General features: G+C 41.8%; 4 protein-coding genes and 1 non-coding gene across 7 annotated transcripts in view; 3 read left to right on the top strand and 2 right to left on the bottom strand.

Annotated features, from left to right (window-relative positions):
* BTK (Bruton tyrosine kinase) overlaps positions 1-4006 on the bottom strand; it is a 28283-nt gene extending 24277 nt beyond the window's left edge. Inside the window, exon 1 of the mRNA XM_030840497.2 lies at positions 3883-4006. The gene's annotated coding sequence lies outside the window, so the exon portion shown is untranslated. The remainder of the gene's footprint in view (positions 1-3882) is intronic.
* Positions 4007-7198: 3192 nt separating this feature from the next.
* On the top strand, positions 7199-9914 carry RPL36A (ribosomal protein L36a). Its single transcript, XM_030840566.1, has 5 exons — positions 7199-7309; positions 7725-7830; positions 8031-8098; positions 9409-9531; positions 9839-9914. The coding sequence occupies exons 1-5, from the start codon at positions 7199-7201 to the stop codon at positions 9857-9859; spliced, it is 429 nt and encodes a 142-aa protein (XP_030696426.1). The 3' UTR covers positions 9860-9914.
* A 1737-nt stretch (positions 9915-11651) lies between these two features.
* Positions 11652-20888, bottom strand: GLA (galactosidase alpha). 2 transcript variants are annotated; one of them, XM_030840565.3, is made up of 7 exons: positions 20413-20888; positions 17495-17669; positions 16152-16329; positions 15483-15574; positions 13895-14056; positions 13256-13453; positions 11652-12532 (listed from the first exon to the last, which is right to left on the bottom strand). In XM_030840565.3, the coding sequence occupies exons 1-7, from the start codon at positions 20619-20621 to the stop codon at positions 12266-12268; spliced, it is 1281 nt and encodes a 426-aa protein (XP_030696425.1). In that variant the 5' UTR covers positions 20622-20888; the 3' UTR covers positions 11652-12265. The 2 variants fall into 2 exon arrangements, with proteins under 2 accessions (XP_030696425.1, XP_069900775.1); XM_070044674.1 differs by lacking the exon at positions 20413-20888 and adding an exon at positions 20064-20166.
* On the top strand, positions 18658-18730 carry TRNAE-UUC (transfer RNA glutamic acid (anticodon UUC)). Its single transcript has one exon. It is a non-coding gene; the product is annotated as a tRNA-Glu (tRNA).
* Positions 20889-20906: 18 nt separating the features above from the next.
* HNRNPH2 (heterogeneous nuclear ribonucleoprotein H2) lies at positions 20907-26777 on the top strand. Of its 2 annotated transcripts, none has more exons than XM_030840562.2 (2): positions 20907-21064; positions 24490-26777. In XM_030840562.2, exon 2 carries the CDS (start codon positions 24543-24545, stop codon positions 25890-25892), a length of 1350 nt encoding a protein of 449 aa, XP_030696422.1. In that variant the 5' UTR covers positions 20907-21064; positions 24490-24542; the 3' UTR covers positions 25893-26777. The 2 variants fall into 2 exon arrangements, with proteins under 2 accessions (XP_030696422.1, XP_030696424.1); XM_030840564.2 differs by having other exon boundaries at positions 20922-21052.
* The last annotated feature ends 219 nt before the right edge of the window (positions 26778-26996 follow it).

Raw genomic sequence — 26996 nt, 5'->3', positions numbered from 1 at the left:
CAGCATCTTACTTTTTTTCTCAATTTTTCTCATTTCTTATGATTTATTTATCTTGGCAGCTCTAGTTCATACATTTTAATTCATTTTGATATGTATCAGTATTCTATATGATGAATATATCACAATTTATTTATCCATTCTCCTACTGATGGATATTTAGGTTGTTTGTTTTCAATTATAAATAATGCTACCATGAACAATCTTGTACATGTGGTCATAGTTTTCCACTCTCAGAATGAATTCTCAGTTACTTAGACAACGTGGCAAACCCAGGTCCGGCTTATGTGTTGGACTATGCACTTCGTGTAATCCCTTGTTCCTTTTTTAGTCCCATCTTCCTGAGGCTTTACTATGAAATCTGGTAGACTTATCAATGATCTCTCATTAGAGTAGAGTATAACTGATAGGCCTACTAAAAATCTCTTCTCAAGCCCAAGAAGCATCTTTCAGGTTTTGATTGAGATTTTGATTGAGAATTCCCCAGTCTTGGAACCAGAAGAGAAGTCGTCATTAAAATATCGTACCCATAGCAACAAAGAGCCATAATTACTCTTGTTAAGTTCCTAAAAGCTCTGTTCAGGCCCTAATGAAAGCTAATTATTTCATGATAAGTTTCAGGGTCAGTGCTACACGTGCCCAAATTTGTGGTGAAGACTTCCAGCAAAATCAGTTTTCTGGCTGCTGGCTAACCAGGGAAATTCTCATCTACTGTAATAATTTCTAAGAGGTCTTGGTGCTCTGGTCTTCTTCAGCATTTCATGTTGTTAACATTTTACAATTTTCTTCTGTGGTTTTGGAAACTTCTGGGTCTGTCATCTCTTCTGCCCTGCACTAGAGACAATAGATTCTGGCCAAGTAATGATGAAAGGAGTGCCAGATAGCGAATCTGCAAGTTTACACTGAGCATCAGGTTGGTGATAATACTTTCAGCATTGTTCCTCTGCTCTGAGGGTGACTGCTGGGTTGTCCGTCTTTCACTCTGGACTTGTGTGACCCTTTGGCCTTCTTTTTCAATTTAGTTTTTGTTTTCCCTGGCTTAAACTTTTTATTTTTTTCCGTCAATATCACAATAACACATGTTCATTATAGAAAATGTTTTAAGTACAGGGATATTAAAAAGAAAACATCAATTATAAGCTCATTATCCAGAGACATTAATATTAGGCATATTTCCTTCCATTCATTTTCTCTGCATTTTTCTGACTATATTTGAGATCATATTGCACATACTATTTGTAGTTTGCTTATTTTTCTTAACATTATCTGTCTAAGTATCCATCTATCCATCCATCCATCCATCCAACACATATTGTCCTCAAAATATCTAAAGTTCTTGTTTAATGTTACTCCTGATTATTTTCCCATGATATTAGGATCTCTATATAAGCATCATTTACCAAGTCAAAAAGTTTGTACATTTTGAATTTTGAAATATATTGACAAAATAGTTTCCAGAAACACTGTAACCAATTTCCACTCCAAATAGCAGTTTTGGAGAGCCTGCTTTTCCCACACTTTTGTCTCTTTTCTGCTCCACTTCTAATCAGTTTTTTTTTTTTTTTACTGTTTCTATTACAGACAGATATGTAAGGATGAGTTAATAGACTATAGTTCATTTTCATTTCTGGGAGTCAAGGCAGTGAGTAGAGCTTCTCCTTGAAGTTCAGCTAACTGATGCTAACCCTAAGGCATGTGGCGATGGCTCTCCGAGAGGGAGGTGGAAAGCCTGGGATCAAGGCTTTTGTGTTTCGAATGCTCTCCCAACACCCTCAGTCAGTGCACAGGAATCTCCAGAGAAACTGAAAGTGACACGTGGCCCATTTGTTTCAGGGTCCTCAGAGGAGTTCTCTATCCCCCTCCCCTGATGGCTTCATTTGCATAACCCAGCAGCTTTAGAGTGAATTAGGTCAAGGTCTGTCTCTAGCTTCTTACTGAGCACTGCCTCACTGAAAATTCTAGCTCTCCCTTATTCGCAGGAGATAGAAATCGGATATCGGCATGGCATCCATGGGCAAAAAGCAGCAGGCATCTGATGACTCTTTGGAGAACACCCAAACTGGTTTTCAAAAGCCATATCTTCCCCTTATACCTAAGTCACTTCCTGGTATGGGTCTAGTCCACCGAAAGGAAACTCTCTATAGGAAATTTGCTCGAATGGAAATAGTAAATCATACTGATGATAATTTTACATTGCACCAAGACCCTAGAAGTGGATGGAAAGTTGCACTAGTTCTCAACATGAGGCGTTTACGAAAGATTCTAAACAAATACATCACTAGCCATAAGCCACAGGAATTTGGACTTTAATGCAAGCAGATAGTTTAAATATTCTGAATATAAAAGGGGTCAGAATAGACCAGACAGGGCTAACACTAAGGGATCCTGTTTCAGTAGAATGCATTAGATTGTTTAGGGTATTTGCATTTTGTGGCTTATTTGGTAGGTGACATTGTTTTATCAAATATCTGAGGCTCCAAGCAGCTGTAGCACCCTTGGTCAGGGGCTTGGCATGCAAAATGGGGGAAGGAGCAGAACCAGCACACAACTAACAGCACAGAAGATAACCCCTGAGCTGTATAGACCCCTGCCTCTGGGCTTTGCTGCTGCCCTGCCTCTGGAAACAAACAGCATGAGATAGAGACTTTGAGCTTGGAGAGCTGAGTGGCCAGGAAACTGGACAAGGATTCCATTTGGAGGTCCAGCAGCTCACCCAAGGATGTCTTGGTCAGGCCCAGCAATCCCTTTTATTTTAAATGCCACACTATTTATTCTAGGCAGGTCCTCTGGGGACCTTGGCAGGTCTCAGGCAGAATAATAATAATAGCAAACAGTGAGATAGGAGCACTGACTATTGCTGGGCCCTATTTTAACTACTTTACATAGATTAACACACTTACTGCTCACAACAATACTATGAGGAAGGCACTAGGCAAGTGGGGGAAAGGGAAAAGGGAAAACAGGAGGGGAAGAAAGGGGCAAGAATAATTCAATGCAATTCCACAATTATTTATTAAGCACTGACTCTGTTTCAGGGATGGTAATGAACAAAATAAAGGAGGGGATAAAGAAGAGGGGATACAGGTAGAGGAAGGAGGAGGATAGAGAGGAGGAGAGGAGAGCAAAGGAGAGAAGAAAATGATGAAGCCTAGAGAAAAGAGAGCCGTGCACATGGCAGGCAATGGTAATAGGAAAAAGCTTCCCCGCGACCTCAGGGGTTGGCCACACTGTCTGGGCTGAGGCTGAAGCTGCTTTTTTCTGGCCCAGCCTCTTACCCACTGTTACCACGAGGTTGGCGTACACAGTCCTTCCAACAAGCCAGCTCTGATCCCAGCAATGTTGGCTCGATGCAGCCTGAGGCTTTACACCCTGGTTTCGCCTTTCCTTAGCTTACAGAGCTCAAAAGCCTATTGTAGCATGTGAGCTTTGACCATTTTCTCAGACAATCTGCCTCTTAAAAATTCCTTCTTCTAAGGGTCTCATTGACACACATATCCATTTTGGGTCTTCCGGCAATATTTGACCAAAGGGCTTATTTTTATCCTGGCTTATTTTGCCACCGGCAATAAATCTTACTTTTCTGCCAAATTGTGCAGAGGTGCCTCTTTCCAACATCTGCTACCTGTTCAGATGGTCACCTCATAGCGCTTTTTTCTCTTCTAGTTCCCCCCACAACCTCCTCAGAGAGGACCCTTCCAGCCCCTTCTGATCATCTGAAGAGACTGTCAGGGCCTTGTGCTGATGACACTCCCACCCTCTGTCAGCCTCCTCCTCCAGCAGACTACATGGCACCAGCCACGCTTTCTATCTGGCCTTCAAGGGTCCCAAGGTCCCACGAAAGGTACTTGCTGCTGCTGCCCAGCCCTTGCCATGCCCCAGACCCACCTCAGTCCTGACTTTAATGCAGGTAGCTTCCCGGATGCATTGAGATGCCAGGACTTTGAAGGTGGGACTCGATCTCAGAAGACACTGGCCCTGGAGACATATTCTTACAGTCCAGAGAGGAAGGACAGTCTGAGCAAACCCCACCCTTTCACAGCCACTCAGTTCCCTTTTTTTGTTTCCTGACTTAAACCAATGTCTTTTTTTTCTTCTTCTCAGCAGCATGGTATCTGGTTCCCTGCTGCTGTCCCTATTCCACTCCCCGCCCCAGCTGTCCCCGCCCTTCATTTGCTTGGGACTTCTTGAGTCTGCTCTGAAAGAACCCTCCTCAACATTACTGGGGCCACTGAGACTCTAGACTGGGCTGGGTTGAGCAGACATGTCCTCAGGCCGATCTCCCCAAGGTAAAGGGCTAGCATCCCTAAAGGACAGTGGAGACTTACAGAAAAGAGGAGAAATGCAAACATGTGGAGACAAAACAAAGGGACTGGCGAGGAAGGGCGTCTTTAGCTTCTCATATCCTCTACGGCAGAGACTCAAGGCCACACGGTTGAACTTGCTAGTGAAGGATGGAGAGTGTTCACGAAGGGACCCCAAAGTACAGATCCTGACAGAGGTAGAGACAAGACTTCCCCCTGCTGAGTCATTTTCTAAGAAAGCATTTTTTCTACAGATAAAAATGTCCGAACGTAAGCCCACATACTGACTTGTGTCCTTCCCGTTTTCTGTGGATGTTGATTTTCTCCATTTTAGATTCGGCCTCAAGGATTCACTCTTAATTTACAACTTTCTCTTTAACCTTGTAAAATAATAAACTAGACTAGGTGTGTTACTTGAAACCTAAATGTTTCATCAGCCACCTCCTAGCCTATGTTCTAGCAGCGATCTTCTCCCAGAGGACTCTCCTAGGAAATGCAGACAGTACTGGATGTAGACCAGGATGGCCACAGAGCCCCTGGTGACTGATCTGCTTGCCCATCTTGACACATCAGCCACTGCCATATTTACTTGCCCCAGGCGCTGTATGTAGGAACAGATCATAAATCCCACTAGAAGAAGTCCATCAGAATTTTTAAGGGAACAGGATATATTTTTTAAAGTATTTTGTAGGATAGTAGACTAGTTAATCCTCACGTCCACACAAGATAAAGGGGCAGCAAGTGTTGTATGATCTCTCTATTTTATTGACAATTTATATCCTTTCACTAGTCACCTCTGAATAGCTGCTCCAGTGGCCTGCCTGAGAGTTGGTCACAGACATTTGCCTTCCCTCCCTTTTTCATCAGTCAGATGCTACTTGTTGTCACATGCCCTGTTCCTTCTCAAGGTCCTTCTGGGGGTGGAGACTCGGCGTTGATGGGGGATCTAGACAAGGGAGAGCAGGACAAGGGAGAGGGGAAAGTAAAACTAGGCGAGTCTTCACCCTCTGCCCATGTGCACTCTCCTCACAGACTTGTCCAGGTGATGGAAGGACTGCACCCAAATAGTGCCAATATCTAGACATAGGAAAGTGAACAACCACTTACTCTGCGAGGCCAGGCCACATGTAGAGTCCTGTGTTCAATTCTGAGTTCCTCATCTTAGGGGAAATCAATAAGCAGGAGCATGTCCAAACCAGAGACCAGGATTGGTGAAGGAATCTAAACCAAAGCCATGTCACATAAAGGTGTGATAGAAAGAACTAAGGTTGATTAGACTAAGAGGGGCCATGTTCACTGTCTTCATATTTCCATGTTACTAACATCAAAAACCTCTAGAAACTCCTCAAAGCCCAGTAAGACGGTGTAACAGCCTGGAGAGAAGAAGGAAATGGTCTGAGCCTACAGCCTGGCTGTTTGGCAAAGAAACTTTTAGGAAATGTAGCAGGCAGTGGTAATGTTTTTATTATCTCATTCCCAGAGACCGTCCAACAAAATAGAGCTGATCAGAGAGTCAGTTCTGAACCTATGGGTGTTTCTGGAGGGTTATGCAAGCAGGAGACCCCAAGTTGTCATGGTTCCTTAGCCCTAATCCACTGACACCTCCTCCTGAGTCCTTGCCCAATTCTGACTCCTTATCATCCTCAACCCTGCAGATGCTCCTGCTTCCCTTGTGTGATTTGTGGCTAAGTGCAAGGCTGTGGTGTTAAACTACCTGGGATCAAATTCCAGCTCCACAAAATAACCACTGGTGTGACTTTGGGTAAGTGAATTTAAGGCCTCTCATGCCTCAGTTTTCTCGCCTGTTAAACACTAATAAATGTACATACCACTTGGGTTGTTAGGATTAAAAGAGGTAGTATGTAAGGTAGTTAGGAAAATACCTGGCATATAATAATTGTTCAATAATTGTTAGCTATTATAATTACCAGGCCACACAATCATGTCATATAATGGTAAAGGAACCCAAGCTCTGGAGTCAGATCACCCGTGTTTGTATCCTGACTCCACTAAATACTAGCAGCATTGGGCAAATCGTTTAACACCCTATGGCCTCAATTTCCTCATCTGTAAAATGGGAATAATAGTATCACCTACCTCTTAGAATTACTGTGAGAATTTTATGGGACAATTCATTTAAAATGCTCAGTACCCTGCAGTCTTTCTCTGCTGGACTCTCTTGAAACCTAGCACATGCCTTCTGCCAGGTATGCAGGGAAGTGAAGAAATGCTGGATACTTCCTATCTTTTGGCCTGGTTATTGCTATTGTTGGAGCTGAACAATTTCATCCTCACTTTTCAGAACCTAGGTCAGCCAACTTGCTCCCTCAACAAAAGGGGGCTGTTTAATGCTGAGCACTGTTCCTTTCTGACAAAGTATTTAGTCTGTAATTATACATTTATGACATTGATTATTTGATTACTGTGTCCCTCCCCTAGAACAGTGGCCAACACAGAATAGGCATTCAATAAACATCTGTGGAATGCAACAACTAGCCATGTGATAGATAAACTAGAGCACTGGCTCCCTCCAAGCCTTCAGTGAACCAGCAGTTCACTATGAAAGATGTTGTTCCCAGTGTCCTTGAAGTAGAACGGGAATGGGATATGGAGGTGGAGGGCTCCTCCACTTGATCGACCCTAGTCCTGGCTTCCCTCGGGAGGCACACGGAGGCCAGATGGTCTGGGAAGAGCACTGCTTCCTTCACTTAACGGTGCTACGCAGCAGTATCCACCAAAAGTGATGAAGTGAGGAAAAGTTGCAAAGCTGGAGGGAGGCGGGTGGAAGTTGAAGAGAGTGGATCAGCCTCAGCCGGAGCCCTTCCTTGAGCCTGCGCCCGCGATCCTGAATCGAGTCCTCTCAGCCGCCAGAGGGCGCGGCGCACAGAGCCTTAAACTCTATGGTCGTTCCCACCGACTCCCATGAGGAAGCGCGACCAGAAACCTCCTATATACTTCCGTTTCCGGCCAGGCCTCTCTCTTTCCGTGCCGATAGCGCTCTCGCAAATATGGTAGGAGCTTGGGGTGGCGGCCAGGCAACATCCAGTTTAATCTTTACTTCCCGGTCGATGGTTCCTTCCCGGGATGCGTCCAGGCTCCTACGTGGACTCGTTGTACCAAAGAAACTCAGTGTTGCCGCGGTCGAGCCCAAAGGGGCCGGGCTTCGGGGCCAGGAACTGAAGTGATGGGGTCAAAGAGGTAGAATTAGCCAGCGGTAAAGTGAATATGTTCTCGTTTTAGTTTGGGCTCGGCGGAGGCCGCTGTATTTGTAGCACATGGGGCCGGACCACCTTCCAGTCAGCGTTGTGTGTTAGCGAGTTTGAGAGTTTAGTCCTCGTGGGATGCCTTAGCTTTAGCTGGGTCGGGTCGGGTGGTTTGTGCGGCTGGTCTGATAACACTGCGCTTTCTGAACGGTTTATTTACTAGGTGAACGTTCCTAAAACCCGCCGGACTTTCTGTAAGAAGTGCGGCAAGCACCAACCCCACAAAGTGACACAGTACAAGAAGGGCAAGGATTCTCTGTATGCCCAGGGTAAGATGGGCATACGTGATTTGGTTTTAATGCGGCATTTGTGTTATATAATACACGAGCCCAGTCCTCCCTCCCTTCCCCACTTGGGCATTGATATTTCTGCTGGAAAGCCCAAGATAAAACCGCTGAGAAGACTTCCACTTGTCGGTTGTGATTTGTTATGTTTGATAAACCCTGACAAATAATTTTCATTCTCCTAGGAAAGCGGCGTTATGACAGGAAGCAGAGTGGCTATGGTGGGCAGACTAAGCCGATTTTCCGGAAAAAGGTTTGTAGTGGTCACTGTTTGATATGCTTCCCACTTACTGTGGCAGAGACTTCCCATTTGTTTTTAGCCCACACATCTCTACAACATAGGTATGTGTTTTCATAGTTTCAGTGAAGTTATCTTAGTTACCTGCAGAGACATACATCTAGTAGGCAGTGGAGCTGGAAGTGCAATCCGGGTCTCACTCCAGTCTACAATACTGCACTGCCTCATTGTTTTATATTTTTTTGTCCTCTTTTTGAAGAGGCAAACATCAAGGAATGTGCCCTGCCTTCCTCAGGACTGAAGTTTGAGGACACCCGTAAATCCTTTTCTTCACCCTCTTCCTTATCCGTTGCCATGTCCTAACGAATCCTTAGCTCATGCTTGCAGTAAGAATTGTTCTCTTATTTTGCTTCTCAGTTCATAAGTCTACAGTCAGTCTGCTACCTAACTCATGAAGTCTTAAAGCTCTTTAAAATAGCTATTTAGGTCTTCCACTGGCTTCCTGAATTCCCTGTTGGTCTCAGGCTGAATTTCTGAGTTTCTGTTCTACCTCAGGTGATTTGTCTACCCCCTAAAGTATACAGTGCTTGGAGCATAGCCTTCCCACGAACATAGCATTTCTTTTGGCACTTAGGTCCTCATTCAGCCTGGTTACAGAAAGTATTCAGGAGTGATTTTAGTGGTCATTTAGGTGCAATAAATGGTTTGATCACTAGGTGGTGATATGCCTTTTCACATTTGGGTAACTTGTTTAGGAGATAGGGACATTGTACTTAGGTTTCTGCTCTTTTGAGAACTTTAAAGAATAGAATTCTAACTACAGGAGCAGGCTTTAGAAGTTGAGTATTTGTGGGGAGTTAAATAATACAGTTGAATGCACATAAAACCTAGATGTAATTGTGGGTAGTCTCTGGAGAATAGATATTAAGTAGTATTTATTAACTCTTATTTAAATGGGTTGTGAAAGTTGTGTTTATTTCATAGTTGCATGGACTCAGTTGACCCATTTTTGGGTGTGTGGAATACTTAACTACGTAGAGCTGAAAGGCCAGGGTGGTGTGATGAATGCCTATTTGATAAGAAGCCCTCTAGGATGTTTGATATGAATGGAGAACTTGATTTCAATTAGATAATCTGCCACCATTTTCTCTTAAATACACTGATTTTCACATTTCTGTTTTCTCCCTATAGCTGAAAACAGATTGTCACAACTCTTAAACTTTGCAGAGCTTTGCCTTAAGTAGTACTTGACCCAACAGTCATATTTTTGAAGAAAGATTTTCTGTAGTGATTTATGAAGGCTTTGACTTAATTTTATTTTCCAGGCTAAAACTACAAAGAAGATTGTGCTGAGGCTTGAATGTGTTGAGCCGAACTGCAGATCTAAGAGAATGCTGGCTATTAAGAGATGCAAGCATTTTGAGCTGGGAGGAGATAAGAAGAGAAAGGTAGATAATTATGGGGTGGAAGGTGCAATATTTTCTCTATGGCTTTATTATGTTGAGAGAGGTGAACATTTCTGCCTACTCATTTTTGTGGCGTCAAGATCAGGGGCAATCCTCTGAAAATAACTAAACTAGATCCATAGCTCAAAGTATTTTGGTGTTGGTTTTGACATGAGTAGGAAGGGGAGAATGAGAAGACTGGCCTTAATAAAGGATGGTGATCCCTTTAGGAATAGACGCTGTTCTTGATGGAGTAAAGGTTCTATGCAAAATACAAAAACTCACCATTTTTCTTCCTGTTCTGTTACAGGGCCAAGTGATCCAGTTTTGAGCTTCATATTTTGTTTTGTTATGAAAGCAATAAACATTTGAGATTGTTTACTTCGTTTAGTTTCAATTGTTTATTTTTTTGGAAGGGAAATTAACTAGTGCCATCAATAAAATTCTCCTTGGGAAATTTATGCTTGATGGTTCTAGATACTTATTAAGGGTTGAATCTGACTGGTTGAACTCACATCAGATGCTATGATGGTCTAATTTGCACTTTAATCACTTGGGACTTCATGGGATTCCTTTTGTTAAAAAGCAAAGGCTGTTATTGGTTATCATGGGACATAAGTAGAGACCTGAATTCAGGGCAAATAGAATGAGATCAGTAACAATTACATCCATAGTGAACATGAGGTTCACCAGGAGTGAAATAATTTGTCTCAAATAATGTTTACTACTAAAGTCACTGTATGAGGAATTTCAACCCGGTTCTCTAGGCATAGCATACTATATTATATATGTCATTAGACTTATTTTCATGCCCCCTAAGCATTTTTATATACTTCCTCACATTTTAAAGTAGATATAAATTATTTTCATCATGTTGAAATAATTGCAAAGGATAGAATTTCCAGTGAAATTCCCCCATGGAACCTATGGGGGATAACTGTCCATTTTGTAAAATGCCTAATAGTTGGAATCCTCTTTGTATGCTATTGTATGCTTCATTCTTGTGCTGCAAAACTCTGGATGTGAAGCAAATAAGCTACACATTTTGGTGACTGGAAGCACATCTCAATGAGAGCAGTTTTCTTCCAAGTTTCTGTGGTTGAATTGTCTGGATTTACCAATTCTATTCCAATTTTTATTAACTGACAATGCTTAGCCCTCCAATTTTATTGAAAATAATTGGTAATCACCTGACAGGCAAAGGGATTGTTACAACAACATGCACTTTGTATTTTGAGTGGGCCTTTTGTGCCCTGTTAGCTTTTGTACTGTCCTGCATTCTGGATGGGTGAGATGAATACACCCTTTTTTGCTTATGTGGGAGAAGGGTGATAGTACAAGGGGAGGTGGGGAAGGAGCAGGCCTGAAGCACTGACTGCAGGTTGGTCCTCAGGTAAACCAATTGGAGGAAAAGCAAGGAATTAGAGTATCTGGAAATTGCCTCAGTAACTCATTCCTCCATATGCCAGTTTGAAGTTCATTGCTTCATCATGGAACCTCAAGAGATAAGGCAATTCATCTTAAAGTGGAGGGGGTCTTCTGGCCAGAGGTTCAGTATTTTAGGTCATAATGTATCAACTATTGTTGGTGAAAGTAAGCCAATTGCATTTGTTGGATCTAGACTGCAAACAACTTGGATTTGGAAACCTAGGTGGTATGTTTCTTGGCAAGATTCTTCCATAAAAATTCAGTAATGTCTGTTGGGTTGCCTCTAAGTTGTCCATTTATGAAGGTTATTCCTGTTGGGGTATTCTTTTGCCCTTCAACTGAGGAAGTAGTTTTTATCTTTAGGCCAAGATAATTAGTGCCATCCAATTATTAATACCTCAGTAGGTGGCAGTGTAAGGGTTAAAAGCCTGGGTTTAAATCCTGGCTGTAATTTACAGTGAATAAATACCTACATCAGGGTTGTTGGGAGGATAAAAATGAGTCACTACACCATATGCGTCTAGAATAGTGCCTGGCACATAGTTCCAATACAGGCAACAGATATTGCGGGTTTGGTTCCAATAAAGGTAGTCACCAAATTTTTGGTTTTTGCATATAAAACTTATGTTCAAACTATACTGTAATCTATTAAAGTTTGCGATAGCATTATGTCTAAAAAAAACAATGTATACACATTAATTTAAAAATACTTTATTGCTAGCCATCATCTAAGCCTTCAGAGAAACAATTTTTTTTTGCAGTAGTAACATTGCAATCACCATGATAAATATAATAATAATGAAAAAGTTTGAAATATTGCAGGAATTACCAAAATGTGACACAGAGACAAAATGAACAAATGCTGTTGGAAAAATAGGGCCAAACAGACTTGTGATACACGCAGGGTTGCCACAAACCTTCAATTTGTAAAAAAACCCCAAAACCAAAAAAACCCCACAGTATTTGTGAAGTGCAATGACATGAGGTATGTCTGTAAATTATTATTTTACTTATTATATTATTAAGCTATTATTTTCTCAGCAGTTTACATTAGGTTCAAAGGCTTTTCCCCAAAAATGTTCTCCAGATAGCTTTAGAAGTGGTAATCATCACAAAGCTCAAGTGTAGCCTGTGCTCGGCAACGGGAGAGGCCACAGCAGTGAGAGGCCCGCGTACAGCAACAACAACAAAAAAGCTCAAGTGTAGAAACTTTTACTCAAAGAAATAAGAACAGCTGAAGGTGGACAAAAGTGGGGTAGTCACTTTGGCAACAAAATAATACATTTTAAAGGAAGCATTTTAATGCAGTCTAGCTTGCTCTTTCTAGCCTAAGCAAAACAGTACCTGTGGGATTTACTTGAGTTTTTAAACTTGAAGTCCATTCATAAAACCCAAGCTTCCTCTTCACAGGGAGGAGCTGCGTGATCAGACAGTCAGGATTACAGGCCAGTCCTTGACCCAGGGAAGTAACAGAGATGGTGTAAGAACGAGGTCCACCAATCTCCTGCAGGTTTACCATAGCCACAGCCCAGGCTAAGTTAGAGAGAGGGCGTTCCCACACCTCAAAGTTGTCCTCCTGAAAAGTAAGCCAAGAAAATAGGTGTGATAGCTTGGTAACTAGCAATAAGCTGCCTTGTTAGTTGTGGCATTAAGTCTTATAATCAGAACTATCGAGCACTTCTAGGAAAAATTAGCACAAGGGAGCCTCATTACTGATTATGATATCAAGATTAAAAAAAACATTCTCAAAAGATCAGTGCAGATCCTCCAATGTAACAGATTTAGGTGCAAGACAGACTTGGTACTTGGATATTAAACCATCTTAAAATACACACCCCAGGCTTCCCTGGTAGCGTAGTGGTTAAGAATCTGCCTGCCAATGCAGGGGACACGGGTTCGAGCCCTGGCCCGGGAAGATCCTACATGCCATGGAGCAACTAAGCCCATGTGCCACAACTACTGAGCCTGAGCTCTAGAGCCCGTGAGCCACAACTACTGAGCCCGCGTGCCACAACTACTGAAGCCCACGTGCCTAGAGCTCGTGTTCCACAACAAGAGAAGCCACTAAAATGAGAAGCCCACACACTGCACCGAAGAGTAACCCCCGCTCGCCGCAAATAGAGAAAGCCACGCACAGCAACAAAGAACCAAAGCAGCCAAAAATAAATTAATTAATTAAATAACTTTATAAAAAAATACACACCCCAAATAAACATTTGGATAAATTGTAAACTAAAAGGCAGGAGAAGATGTTCCTGGCCAATTCCTAGTTTGTCCCATAGAACATTATTTACTGTACCTTTCTAAGCCGGTACCCCTGCTTGCCCAAGGGGTCCTGGTTGATGGCAATTACATCCTTATCCTGAAGAAGGGCTTTGGCTTCAAGGCAGATGTGTCGGAGGTCATTGGACATGAGTAATGGAGCTGCCATGATAGCCCAGAGGGCCATCTGAGTTATTTGCTGATCCCGGCTGAGGCCAAAGTTGCCAATCACCAACTGGGACAAAGAATGAAGAATTCAAGTGAGGGACTTCCCTGGTGGCACAGTGGTTAAGACTCCACACTCCCAATGCCGGGGGCCTGGGTTCGATCCCTTGTTAGGGAACTAGATCCCATATGCATGTCACAACTAAGGAGCCAGCCTGCCACAACTAAGGAGCCTGCAAGCCGCAACTAAGGAGCCCACCTGCTGCAACTAAGACCTGGCTCAACCAAATAAATAATAAATAGATTTTTAAAAAAAGAATTCAAGTGAGATAAGACAAAACATTCTTAAAGTTGCCTAGACATACAGACAAGTCACCTTCCAGGGCACCCTGCTCTGAGTACTCTCACATAAAGCCTGCTCCCAGGAACTTCTCCCTTCTGATTTATCTTGAGTGTCAAGTAGGAAACAGGTCCACTGCAGGAGCTTGAACAGGAGGGCTCAGTTTCTTACCATATCTGGATCATTCCAACCTCCTGGTCCTGCGACAGGAACAATGCTCTCCTGGTTAGAAGTTGTCCAGTCCAAGATACTCCTTATACTTTGCCAAGAATCATAAACATCAGCAAAATTTCTCCAGTGATTGCAGTACTCTCGGATTTCTGTGTAATTGGGCTGTGAAAACAGAGATAACTCCTCTGTTTACTTTCTACTAATATTCTTGTGATAGGAAAACAATCATGTTTAAAAAAGGCTCTCGTAGCCTCTTTAGTTTACAGATTAAAGGTCTCCATGAGGAGAGCTAAATCCTTATTATAATGGAATTTCGTTGTAAGAAGTTTGCTTCAGAAGTAGGCTATATAACTTAAAATCTTACTTAAAATGGCTTTAACACTGTTCTTGCTGGAAATTTACCAAACGGTAACTAGGTACAGTAGTCCCCCCTTATCTGCGGGAGATACATTCCAAGACTCCCAGTGGTTGCCTGAAACCGCGGATAGTACCAAACTGTATATATACTACATTTTTTCCTATACAGGTATTAACCAGTGGGTAGCGTACACAGCATGCATACGCTGGACAAAAGGATGATTCACGTCCCAGGCAGGATGGAGTGGGATGGTGCGAGATTTTATCATGCTACTCAGAATGGTGTGCAATTTAAAACTTATGAATTGTTTATTTGTGGAATTTTCCATTTAATATTTTCAGATTGCAGTTGACTGTGGGTAACTGAAACTGCAGAAAGCAAAACCATGGATGGGGGGACTACTGTACTGGGATTATGGAAGATTTTAATTTTTGTCACACTTCACTGTATTTTCAAACTTTTCCAAAATGAACATGTATTTCCTTTTATAATCAGAAATAAATACAACGATCTCCTAATATAATATTGTAAATCAACTATACTTCAATAAAAAAAACTAAAATGATTTTAATAAGTAAAACCTGCAAATTACACAGGACTTAGCAAGCATATGATAAGGCAATTTGAATCCTAGGCATATAATTTGTTGAAGGAATGAATAAAAGTTTGTAGATAGGCAGGTGGGATATCTGAGGTTTAAGATGTTGAGAAAGAGGTGAGAGAATTTTGCAGAGATTAGAAGGAGACAACAGGGATTCATTCCATAAATAATTATTCAACACTTACCATATGGTAGGGATACAGTGATAAAGTCAGACAAGGTCCCTGCCCTCCTGGAGCTTACATTCTAATGGAGGAGACAGACAATAGGCAAATCAACAAATAATTCCATATAGTGCTAAGCCCTTAGAAGGAAACTGAATAGGTTAACATGATAATGAAGTGGGCTGATTCAGGATATAGTTTGTAGATAGTACTAAGAGGATTGCTGGTGGATAGGTTGGGAACCGAGAGACAAAAGGAAGAATCAAAGATGACTGGCTTCCCAATTGATGGTAGCTTAGTCTCCAATTATAGCAGTGGGGATGGTGAGAAGTGGGTGGATCCTGGGAGAGATGGTAGGATGAGAGTGTTAAGTAAGGTTGGGCTTTGACAGGGACCTTCGTCTCCTTTGTTCTTGAGTTCTGAAAATCAGCAAGGCTCTATTGGATTCTGTGCTCACTAGCTCACCTTAAAAATGGGCCACATATAAAGGGGCCACTCACAGGAGTACACAATGCTTCTGCCAGTCCTGTTCAGGGCCAAGGACATGTGCTTATAACCTGTATGAGAAAACAATGTGTAAAATAAGGGAAAGAAGGGAATTTCCAGCTGGGGCTGTATATTTTTAAAAGAGGCTGCCTGGAAGGGCCATGTTTATATTTTAAACCAGCAGCAGAGACAGGTGACTGCTCTGTGCTTACACTGTGCGTAGTACTGCACAGACTGCTGGGATTGTTCCAAGGAGACAGTGTGGGATGGTGCATATATTGAGGAGAGGCAGGAATGAAGATGCTCCTCTCTCTGTGACTGTTTGACATTCTGGATGCTTTTCCAAGTGATGGATGGAGAGTTACAATTACTATTTGTAATTAACTCAGAGCCCTCTTGAATTAAAAGTGCATGGTATTAGCTGTGGTTAGGCACATGTGGATTTTACATGCGTGAATGAACAAATGCATGGACAAACTGCAAGAAGAGAAGAGGCAGGAGCTCTGGCACATTGAGAATAATTATTTCCAGTATTGTGACTGGGTATTTCCAACGTGAGGATTAGTACTTTGGATGCTCAGCTACCTTGGCCTCAAAGTTCTGCCCTTTGCTCATGGCTAACTAATAAATCTTTTGAATGAAACATACCATCTGCCAAATGTTTTATACTGTCACAGTAACAACCGTCAAATTTTAGCAGATCTACTCCCCAGTCAGCAAAGGTCTTGGCATCAATGTCATAGTATCCAAAACTCCCAGGGAAGCCTGCACAGGTTTTATTTCCAACATCTGCATAAATCCCTAGCTTCAGTCCTTTGCTATGGACCTGAAATGAGAGAAAAGAGTCACCTCAGTAGAAGGGCAATCATGAAGTAGAGAGAACCACTCCAGGCTGGAGGCAGAGACCAGTACACTTCACCAGGTACTGGGGGGCTTTGCCCCCATCCCAAAACCCCCAAAATTATCCAGATGAGTTTGTTGGAAGATAAAGAGCAAAGTCTCCAATTCTGCTGAGTTCAAACTATACATGTAACTATAGCATAGAACTGAAGGGAACGTTTTCAGTTGCTCTAATCTTCCTCTGATGGGATCTTTTTTTGTTATAAATTTATTTATTTTTGGCTGTGTTGGGTCTTTGTTGCTGTGCGTGGGCTTTCTCTAGTTGTGGCGAGCAGGGGCTACTCTTTGTTGTGGTGTGCGGGCTCTGATGGGATCTTAAAAGTTACCTTTTCAGGTCAATGATAGATTTATCTGGACAAAGACTCTCCTTAACCAAACCTTAGGCCCCTCTGAAACCTCTTCTCACGTAGGCCTCTACCTCGGTCTTCCGTGTCCAGTTTTAGCAAGAATCCTGTGAAGTCATCTCCCCACCTTTTGATATCTGATCAAATTCCTTATGCCCCACCCTTGATGTCCAAGTCCTCAGCCTGCCTTTAGCAAGAATTCCCCTCCTCCTGATGTCTCATCTTAGTAATTTTCCATCCACTGACCCCCACAATCTGCTCGTTGGCTATAAAACCCCACTCCTCTTTGGTGTATTTGGGACTGAGCTTGGCTCTTCCCCCCATTGCAGTAGTACTGAATTGTACTCAGTATCACTCTTCACTACCTTTAACTAGTGTCCAGCTCTATTACTCTTTAACAATCTCCAGAATATATCCCTTCTATCTTCTAAAACTCTAGTTTATAGTACCACTGTGATAGCTGCTCAAAGCTTATATGGAAATACATGCACACATGTCAAGAACCAAGTTCCTTTTTCCTCCTAGAGAATTCACCTGTTTCCACAAAAGGAGAACTCCTTCAAGATGGGCCTCAAGAACTATTGCAAAACATAGATCTGCTGATGGGATGAAAATTCCACCTGATTAGCCTTAGAATCCATTGTTTGGATAACAGCAGCTATTTTACTTTCTAAGTGTTTCTGAGCAAGCTTAGGTACAGAAGTGCTTATAGTCTCCTGAATGAAAAAGAATTATCTATAAACTCACATAATTAGCGAGGCGGCGGATCCCACCAGGAAAGCGTTTAGGGTCTGCCTGAAGTCTGCCTTCTGAATCTCTTTCGGGAGCCATCCAACAGTCATCAATGCAGAGGTACTCATAGCCTACATCCTTCCAGCCATCTGAGGCCATGATCTCAGCTATCTGCAGAAAGAGCTTCTCACTGAAAGAGAAATTCCAAGAATCATTACAATTCATTAAACAAATGCTTGGGTACTCCTATTTGTTAAGCATCTTGGGGTTTTGCAATTTATTTTTCAACCCAGTAATAATTTGGCAGTAATCACAACCAATGCAAGGTAAACTGGACTAGGCCCTTTTTCTTCTCACTCCTTTCCCCTCTACCCTAAGAACGCCAAACAATTAAAAGAGGAATGAGAAATACATGAAATTGAAAAGGCTATTAGAATTAAGAAGACAGTTTACTAAAGTAAAACTACAAAGTTAACATAATCAACAGCTTCTTTAGATATCAGCAATGACCTATTCGGAGAAAAAGACACCATTCACAAGAGAAACCAAAAAAGCAACAGATAAAACCTAAAATACCTAGAGGTAATTTTAAAATTATGTGCAGGGCTCATCTGAATAAAACTATGATGTTCCCAAATTATTTGGATAAATGGAGAGACATTCTTTTACTCTTGAATAGGAAAACTCAATACTAAAAAAAAGGTAAATTCTCCCTATACACTTCTAGACATTTAATAAAACTCTGGACAAATCCCCAAAGGACTTTTTAAGGAACTTCGCAACATGACTCAAAAAGTTCACCTCAAAGATTAAACAGGTGAACAGTCTACAAAATGTAAATGAAGCTAGTGTAGTACCATTAGCATTAGAATACACAGATCAATGGAATCAAAGAGAAAGTTCAGAAAGAGATCCTTCCAGCCATTTGATACCATGAAATTTAGTATATATTAAATGTAGTACTGCTTACAGGAGAATAAAGTCCAGATGGATTAAAGATTTAAATACTTTAAAAACACATAAAAATACTAGTACAAAATATACATGACTATGTTATCTTCAGGTAGGAAAGAACCTTCTCTGCATGATGCCAGAGCCAGAAATAATAAAGGAAAAACCTGATGTTTGACACATAAATATCAAAACCAAAATACAGCAAGAACCACTGTATTGGGAATTCCCTGGTGGTCCAGTGGTTAGGACTCCACACTTTCACTGCTGAGGGCCCAGGTTCAATCCCTGGTCAGGGAACTAAGATCCCACAAGCCGTGCAGCGTGGCTTAAAAAAAAAAAGAAGAACCACTGTATTCACAACATATGATAGACCAAAAACAAAGAAAAACCAAAACGTAAACAAACAAAAAGAACCCCAAACATACCAGATGGAAAATAGGGAACTAACAAATTGCAGAAAAGAAACCATGCAAAGAGTCAATTTAACTTTTAAAGCTCTTATTCTGTGCCAGGCACTCACTCTTTAATTTAGAAAGGGTACTTAGTTTGCCCAAGATCACCTGGCTAAGTAATAATAAGCTAGAATTTGAACCCAGGCAGGTAGACTTCAGTCTTGTGGTTAACTGCTCACAACATAAACGTGATCTCATTTTTATTGAAAATCACTTTAAAAGAAATCTGTTTTTATTTACATAGAAAAAAATTGAAAGGTCATATATTAACATTTTAACCATGATTATTTCTGGGTGGTGGAATGAGGGGAATCTTTATTTTTATTATACTCTTCTTTACCATCTACAATTTTTGCCATGATCATGCATTAATTATACAATCAGATACAAAAATAAGACAACCACCACTTAGGAAAAAAGGAAGAGACAAAAAAAGAAATATGTGATGGCCATAATTTACCCCAGGGTCACGATGGATGGATTTAGTCTGAAACTTAGCAAGCCAATTAATTGTCATGTTTGACCAACATCCTGACTTCATCTGTAAAGACATTCATAGGAATAACTTATGGCCACTGGGATGTTACCATGACCGCTGCTTACAGAGGGGCCTTTGCAACAAGGGTGTCTTTATTATGTTTTAAACAATATCTATCAGTGATTCTTAACTGTTTCTAGGTCACGGATCCCTTTGAGAATGTGAACAAAGCTCAAGATCCTCTCTTCAGAAAAACATACATACTCATATTTGCAGATTTGCATTAATTTTCCCATGGATTCCAGGTTAAGAACATTTCTTCTATATGCCTAATTGAGGAGTCTGGTACTGCATTGTACTTTGTCCTTTAAATGGGTTATCTAATTGAAAGCCAACCTGTGTGAGATAAGAACTATTTTACCTAACCTCAGAGTCGTTCCCTGAGATGAGTTGTTTTCCCAATTTACAGACGAGGGATGTGTGGGTCAGAAAGGATCAATACCTGTCTTATCCACCTTCCACAGATAAAGATCCTCCACTTCAACCTTCCAAGCACATGCCATACCCAAGGGCTACGGGGTGGGGAGATCTCAGAGACTCCGTGGTCACTCTAAATTCCCTCCAGTTACAGCCAAGGAACCCGTGACCCCAAAAGGGGAAGAAACGGCACTCGTCTTAGTCCTCTGTCTCTCCTACTCACCACAGCTGTCCTCACTGCTAGTACCCGGCAGAGACAGAGCAGCAGCTCTCAATAAGGGTCTGAACGGAACTGGATGGTAAATGGAGAAAGTCCTTAGTTGGATGATCAAGCAGAGAGAGGTGGAGAAGCAGAGGTCGCTGGCCGGACTCCCACGCCAAGAGGGGTCACATGGAGAGAATTTAGGACTAGTCCCCATCCAGGGCAGTCTGCTGGGGATAAAAAAGCAGCAGCAACAGGGGAGCTCTCCCTCGGGCTCAAATTTTTTCGCTGAGACCCTCCACCCCTCCAAACACAGCCAGACAAATACACGGAAAGACGAAGGGAAGCGGGTACCCAATATCGCTGATACCTGACACAGGAATCCGGCTCTTCTTGGCAGTTCACGTTGCACATGAAGCGCTCCCAGTGCAGCCAGCCCATGGTAGGGGTCATCGCCAAGCCGTTGTCGAGGGCCCGGGCCCCAGGGAGCCCCCAGAGAAACAGGGCCAGGAAGCAAAAGGCCAGCACGCAGCCCAGCCGCCGGACTCTGCTCACCAGCTTCACCGTCGCTGTCATCATGCAGCACAGATTTCCACGAGTCACCTGGGCTTTTAAATTTAACCTTAAGAGCTAAAAAGGCAGAGGCGGCCCAGGGAACCCGCTTTCGTCCTCATCACCAATCACCGGTGAGTTATTAAGCCCTGACCCGACTGTTTCTCCGGCAACTGGGACGGTTATCACCAGAGGCGGACCAATGACCAGTCATAGAAGACGCGACGCCACCAACCACTCTCTCTCTTTCTGGATATCGACCCGCCCTATTTTCGTACCAGAAGGAAGTGCGGCACTTTAATAATCCCGAGTTAGAGCCGAGCGGTGCTCACGTGACCCAGATCTCACATGACGTAGATCCTCACGTGACCAAACGCTTACGTGAGCAGAAGTAGTTCTGGTCGTCGTCTACCGTCTCGCTATAAGCCGTTTGAGGGAAGAAAGAGGAAAATTATCCGGTATCGTTAGAGGTTGGTGTGTGGGTGGGAAACGGGGACCCGGGGGTGGTGATGATGCAGACCAAAGCGGGGTCCGCGGGCCGCCTCCGCCTTTTTCGTTCCCTGCTTTCCCCTCCCCCGCACCCCCCTGCCCCCATCTCAGTGCCGGGAAGCCGCCTTTGCTGCGCCTGGTGGGGAAATGGTGGACGCTCGTGACTGTGTCTGTGTTTTTTGTATATCTATCTGTCTGGGCGGGTCTCAAAGGACCCTTAAGAGAAACCGTAAGCTGGAAAGCATTTGAAAACCACGTCCCTGGATTAGGAAAAACAGATCTTGAGTCCAGTGGCCTGAATGCTGGTCCGTCCATTCAGGCACCCAGTCTCCAGTGCCTGATTGTCTGTCTGTCTGTCTGTCTGTAGGGGGAGGCACATCTAGGCAAATGCTGCGTGCCTGACCGAGGCGCCCAATGAATTTTTTTTACTGAATTAAATATTTAAATAACGTTTATTTTTCGGCTTATAACAATCTACGTGTTCAATTTTGGACTTTGGAAAAATAATAGTATGCTATAAATTTTTAAAAATACACGTAATTCATCACTCGGAGATAACTACTCAGCATTTTGGTCTGTAAAACATCTGTATATAACACACACATAAATGCACAAATTCTTAACTCACAAATGGAATCCTGGTTCCTACTTCAGGCAACAGAGTCCTCGTGGCCTTCCCAGGAGACACAGTGATGAAGCAGAACCTCCCTGCCACCACAGAGGGGATGTTAAGGCCTAGAGGGCTGCAGGGACATTAAATGGGATGGGTCGTCCAAGAGATAAGGCAAGCAAAAACCAGGGCGTTAATCTGTCACTCAGACCTAAAAAGGTCTATAGGAAGACTGTTATCACTGCACGTGCAGTGTTCTAGGTACATAATAGGCAATTAGTGAATGTTGACTTGAATCCTCAGTGTAGTTTTAGGGCAGTTAGTACACTTTGTACTTTCTTTCCAAGAGGCCCAGTGTTCCCAGACCATGTCAGATAAGCCATGCACATACAAAATTTGAAAATTTTATCAAATTTGCTATACTAAATCCCAGAAAAGTAAACATTTAAATTTGTTTTCTGTTATTTTTTTGCTGAAATAAAAGTGATTACTCTAGAAAATTAAGAATGCACAAAAAATTGAAAAAGAAAGTTGAGAAAGCTATAAACCTACCACCTAGAGTAGCCACTATTAACATGTGACATATTCCCCATGCATGTACTTTTGTAACATTGTCTTTTTAATTCCAATTACAGTGACTTTTAAAAATTAAACTATTTAGAAGTATATAGGATAAACAGTGAAATTCCACTACACTCTTCCTACCTGCCAGTGTTCATTTTCTCAGAAAACAACTTAAATGCTTCCAGAACTTCTGTGAATTTGCATACATATATATGTGCCTGCTTATATTTTAAAATAAGCAGGATCATACTCCACATGTTCCTTCATTTAATATATTTTGGAAATCTTCCTAGGTCAGGGCAGATTTTTTTTTAAACAGCTGCACAGCATTCTGTTTTAAGGATAAAATATAATTCACTCAGCCATCCCCCTATTGATGGATAATTAGGTTTCTAATTTTCTGCCATTGCTAACAGTGTGGCAGTGAACATTTGTGAGTATTTCTGTTGACCAGGTTCATGGAAGGAATTCTAGCATGATCAAAGGATATGTGAACATATATCTTTTTCATAGTTGAGATTATAAAACAGTTATGATCTTGGGTCACTTAAGATTATAGCATAAGTAATTTCTCATGTTATTAGTTTTATAATTTTTAAAGTGTGTAATATTTTATCTTTCTTAGTAAAATACCTTTCAAAGAATATATAGCTCCATAAATCTTTGTCTGAATTTCAGATCCTCTCCTTAGGGCACATAACCGGAAGTGGGTTTACTGTATCAAAAGGTGTGATACATATTTCCAAATTGCTTTCCAGAGATACTGTATGAACTTTCACTCCTCTGGGAGTATATTAGTTTGTGAACCCTGAATATCAGTATTGACTTATCCTCCCTGCTTAACTTCACTATGTTGATGGGTGAAAAATGGCAGTTAATTCTGGTTTTAACTTGTATTTCTGATGACTGATGAGGTTTGAACATTTCCCAGACTCTTCTCCTGTATCTTCACATCTGTATTGCTGGTATATTTAATCTGTTAACCAAGTCCCACAGAGTCCACTGCTTTGAATGTGTAGATCATATCTTTCCTCCCCCCTTTTTTTAAACTGCTGTTGCCTTAGGTGAATCCCTTAACATATCTCTAAGAGACAGAGTTCTAACTGCTCTTGCTAGTGTCACCCCAATCCCCTCTGTGACTGCCACACTGTTGCCATGGTGATCTTTCTGAAAGGTTCTGATTACTTCACTCTCCTCCCCTCACTTTCCTTCTTTTTCCTCCCTTCACTTCCCTCTCCTCACTTTTCTCCCCTCAGTCCCCTGTTTAAAACCCTTAAAATGTCCTTAGCCTTTGTCTGTCTCAAAAGAACTCCTGGATCGATCTCTACCTAGTCAGCCTTATCTCTTGCCTTGCCTCCTTCTATTTTATGCTCCATCATAATTTTAAGAATTTGGAGATCCCTGAACCAGGTAGTCCTTTCATTTAACCATTCTATACTGATAGAATTGACCAACCAGTCCCTGCTTTATAACACCCTTTCACCCTGCACAGAATTATGTCATAGCAGGGATAATGTTTATTTGCCCTTTTTGTCTTTAGTAAAGATGTACAGTGCCTCTGTAGGACCATAAGCCCTTTCTGGGCTTATTGAACCTTGTATGCCAGAGCCAAGTACTGGACCTGGCAACTGAAAAATGTAAAATGAAGGTGTGAATGCTCTATAATGTCTTTTTTCCACTTACCTCTTTGGCCTTAATATTTCCGTGATTTTATTAATTTGTATGAGTTTTTTAATATAATGAGGATAGTATTTGTTGTAGGTATCTTCTGAAGTGTATTGTTTGTCTTTTATGTTTAATCTTTTGATGTAACGAAGTTTTTCATTTTTATGTAATCAGATATAACCATCTTTCTTGACGTCTTCCACTTGCCATTCACTTTGTATATCTTTTCATCTTTTGTATATCTTTTCTGACTATGTGTTTATATATGATCAACGTGGAAAACTTAGAACATACAGAAATGGCCAAAGAAAACATTCTCTGAAACAGAAAGCTCCCATAATCTCACCGTCCAGAAATAGCCACCATTAATGGTATCCAGCACATAATAAGTATCAAATAAATAGTTGTTGAATGAATGACTTAGAAATTTGGTGAAGTCTTTTTGTTTATACAGATGCCTTACAAAAAAGCTATCAGCGTAATTGAGCTTTCTGTTAATAGTTTGGTTTTTTCTCTTACTGTATTGTGAACATTTTTCCATGACAATTAGTCTTAATTTTTTTTCAGCTACACCGAAATTACACTGAACCGAGCCTGCCAGCAAGAGCCCAACAGTCACCATGATGCTGAGCACAGAAGGCAGGGAGGGGTTCGTGGTGAAGGTCAGGGGCCTGCCCTGGTCCTGCTCAGCTGATGAAGTGATGCGCTTCTTCTCCGATTGCAAAATCCAAAATGGCACATCAGGTATTCGTTTCATCTACACCAGAGAAGGCAGACCAAGTGGTGAAGCGTTTGTCGAACTTGAGTCCGAAGATGAAGTGAAATTGGCTCTGAAGAAGGACAGAGAAACCATGGGACACAGATACGTTGAAGTGTTCAAGTCCAACAGTGTTGAAATGGATTGGGTGTTGAAGCATACAGGTCCAAATAGTCCTGATACTGCCAATGATGGCTTCGTCCGGCTTAGAGGACTCCCATTTGGCTGTAGCAAGGAAGAGATTGTTCAGTTCTTTTCTGGGTTGGAAATTGTGCCAAATGGGATGACACTGCCGGTGGACTTTCAGGGGCGGAGCACAGGGGAGGCCTTTGTGCAGTTTGCTTCACAGGAGATAGCTGAAAAGGCCTTAAAGAAACACAAGGAAAGAATAGGGCACAGGTACATTGAAATCTTCAAGAGTAGCCGAGCTGAAGTGCGAACCCACTACGATCCCCCTCGAAAGCTCATGGCTATGCAGCGGCCGGGTCCCTATGATAGGCCAGGGGCTGGCAGGGGGTATAATAGCATTGGCAGAGGGGCTGGGTTTGAAAGGATGAGGCGGGGTGCCTATGGTGGAGGGTATGGAGGCTATGATGACTATGGTGGCTATAATGATGGGTATGGCTTTGGGTCTGATAGATTTGGAAGAGACCTCAATTACTGTTTTTCAGGAATGTCTGATCATAGATATGGAGATGGTGGGTCCAGTTTTCAGAGCACCACAGGGCACTGTGTACACATGAGGGGATTACCTTACAGAGCCACTGAGAATGATATTTACAATTTTTTCTCACCTCTTAACCCCATGAGAGTACACATTGAAATTGGACCCGATGGCAGAGTTACTGGTGAGGCAGATGTTGAATTTGCTACTCATGAAGATGCTGTGGCAGCTATGGCAAAAGACAAAGCTAACATGCAACACAGATACGTGGAGCTCTTCTTGAATTCTACCGCAGGCACAAGTGGGGGTGCTTATGATCACAGCTACGTAGAGCTCTTTTTGAATTCTACAGCAGGGGCAAGTGGTGGTGCTTATGGTAGCCAAATGATGGGAGGGATGGGCATATCCAACCAGTCTAGTTACGGAGGTCCTGCTAGCCAGCAGCTGAGTGGTGGTTACGGAGGTGGTTATGGTGGTCAGAGCAGTATGAGTGGATATGACCAAGTTCTGCAGGAAAACTCCAGTGACTATCAATCAAACCTCGCTTAGAGAAGGAGTACTAAACAGCAACAAATAACAGCCGTGCATTTATGGGAGTTGACTAGAATAGGAATGATGTCAGGCATATCCAGTATGATTGGTAGATGGGAAATATCGTTGATTCTGATCACTCTTGGTCAGCTAGCTTCCTTTTCTTTTTCCTCCCTCCCTCCCTCCCTCCCTCCCTCTTTCTTTCTTTCTTTCTTTCTTCCTTCCTTTCTTTCTTCCTTCCTTCCTTCCTTTCTTCCTTTTGCTTTCTCCTTTTTTTTTAAGAAAACAAACAAAAATTAAGTTTAACGGTTTTGCATTACAGGCTTGTGATTCATGCTTACTGTAAAGTGGAAGTCAAGATTGTTTTAAAACTTCAAGCTCAGTAATTTTGAACACTGAAACATTCACCTAGGATGTAATAACAAAGTTCAGTATTGACCATAACTGTTAAAACAACTTTCAGCTTTCCTCAAGTTAGTTATGTTGTAGGAGTGTACCTAAGCAGTAAGCGTATTTAGGTTAAAGCAATTTCACTTATGTTAAATGTTGCTCTTATACCACAATACACTGAAAACTTTGGATGCATGTTGAGAAACATGCTTTTCTGTAAAACTCAAATATAGGAGCTGTGTCTACGATTTAAAGTGAAAACATTTGGCATGTTTGTTAATTCTAGCTTTTCGGTTTAATATCCTATAAGGCACGTGAGTGTACACTTTTACTTTTTTTAAAAAAAAACGCTCTGGGACAATTTTGAGATGTAATACCAATACTTAGGAGTTTGGTCATGTCGTTTGTATGAAATTCTGAGGCTTTGGTTTAAATCTTTCCTTGTATTGTGATTTCCATTAGATGTATTGTACTAAGTGAAACTTGTTAAATAAACCTTCCTTTTGAAAACTGGAAAAATCTTGTATAGCTTGATTTTTATTATGTTCTATCATATGAGCCATTTCTTTTATACAGTCCTGTGCTGATGAAATTTAAATTGTTTTTAATTATTATAAATATACCTTAGCATCTTTATAATACATTATTGCACATATCATTAATTATTTCTAAGATATATTCCTAGAAGTGGAATTGCTTAGTCAAAGGTCCACACATTTTTAAGTCTTCTGA

The sequence above is a fragment of the Globicephala melas genome, chromosome X (genome assembly GCF_963455315.2).
Source record: "Globicephala melas chromosome X, mGloMel1.2, whole genome shotgun sequence".
Classification (NCBI taxonomy): Eukaryota; Metazoa; Chordata; class Mammalia; order Artiodactyla; family Delphinidae; genus Globicephala; species Globicephala melas.
This window is presented reverse-complemented; position numbering and strand designations above follow the sequence as displayed.

Excerpts from the sequence above, each read along its gene's own strand:
- RPL36A (XM_030840566.1), top strand. The coding sequence starts at position 7,199 with ATGGTCGTTCCCACCGACTCCCATGAGGAAGCGCGACCAGAAACCTCC. Across the intron at positions 7,310-7,724 it reads ATAGCGCTCTCGCAAATATG|GTGAACGTTCCTAAAACCCG; the intron begins GTAGGAGCTTGG and ends TTTATTTACTAG. Across the intron at positions 8,099-9,408 it reads AGCCGATTTTCCGGAAAAAG|GCTAAAACTACAAAGAAGAT; the intron begins GTTTGTAGTGGT and ends TTTATTTTCCAG.
- GLA (XM_030840565.3), bottom strand. The coding sequence starts at position 20,621 with ATGATGACAGCGACGGTGAAGCTGGTGAGCAGAGTCCGGCGGCTGGGC. Across the intron at positions 16,330-17,494 it reads TCCGCCGCCTCGCTAATTAT|GTCCATAGCAAAGGACTGAA; the intron begins GTGAGTTTATAG and ends CTCTCATTTCAG. Across the intron at positions 14,057-15,482 it reads ATATGTGGCCCATTTTTAAG|CCCAATTACACAGAAATCCG; the intron begins GTGAGCTAGTGA and ends CTGTTTTCACAG.
- HNRNPH2 (XM_030840562.2), top strand. The coding sequence starts at position 24,543 with ATGATGCTGAGCACAGAAGGCAGGGAGGGGTTCGTGGTGAAGGTCAGG.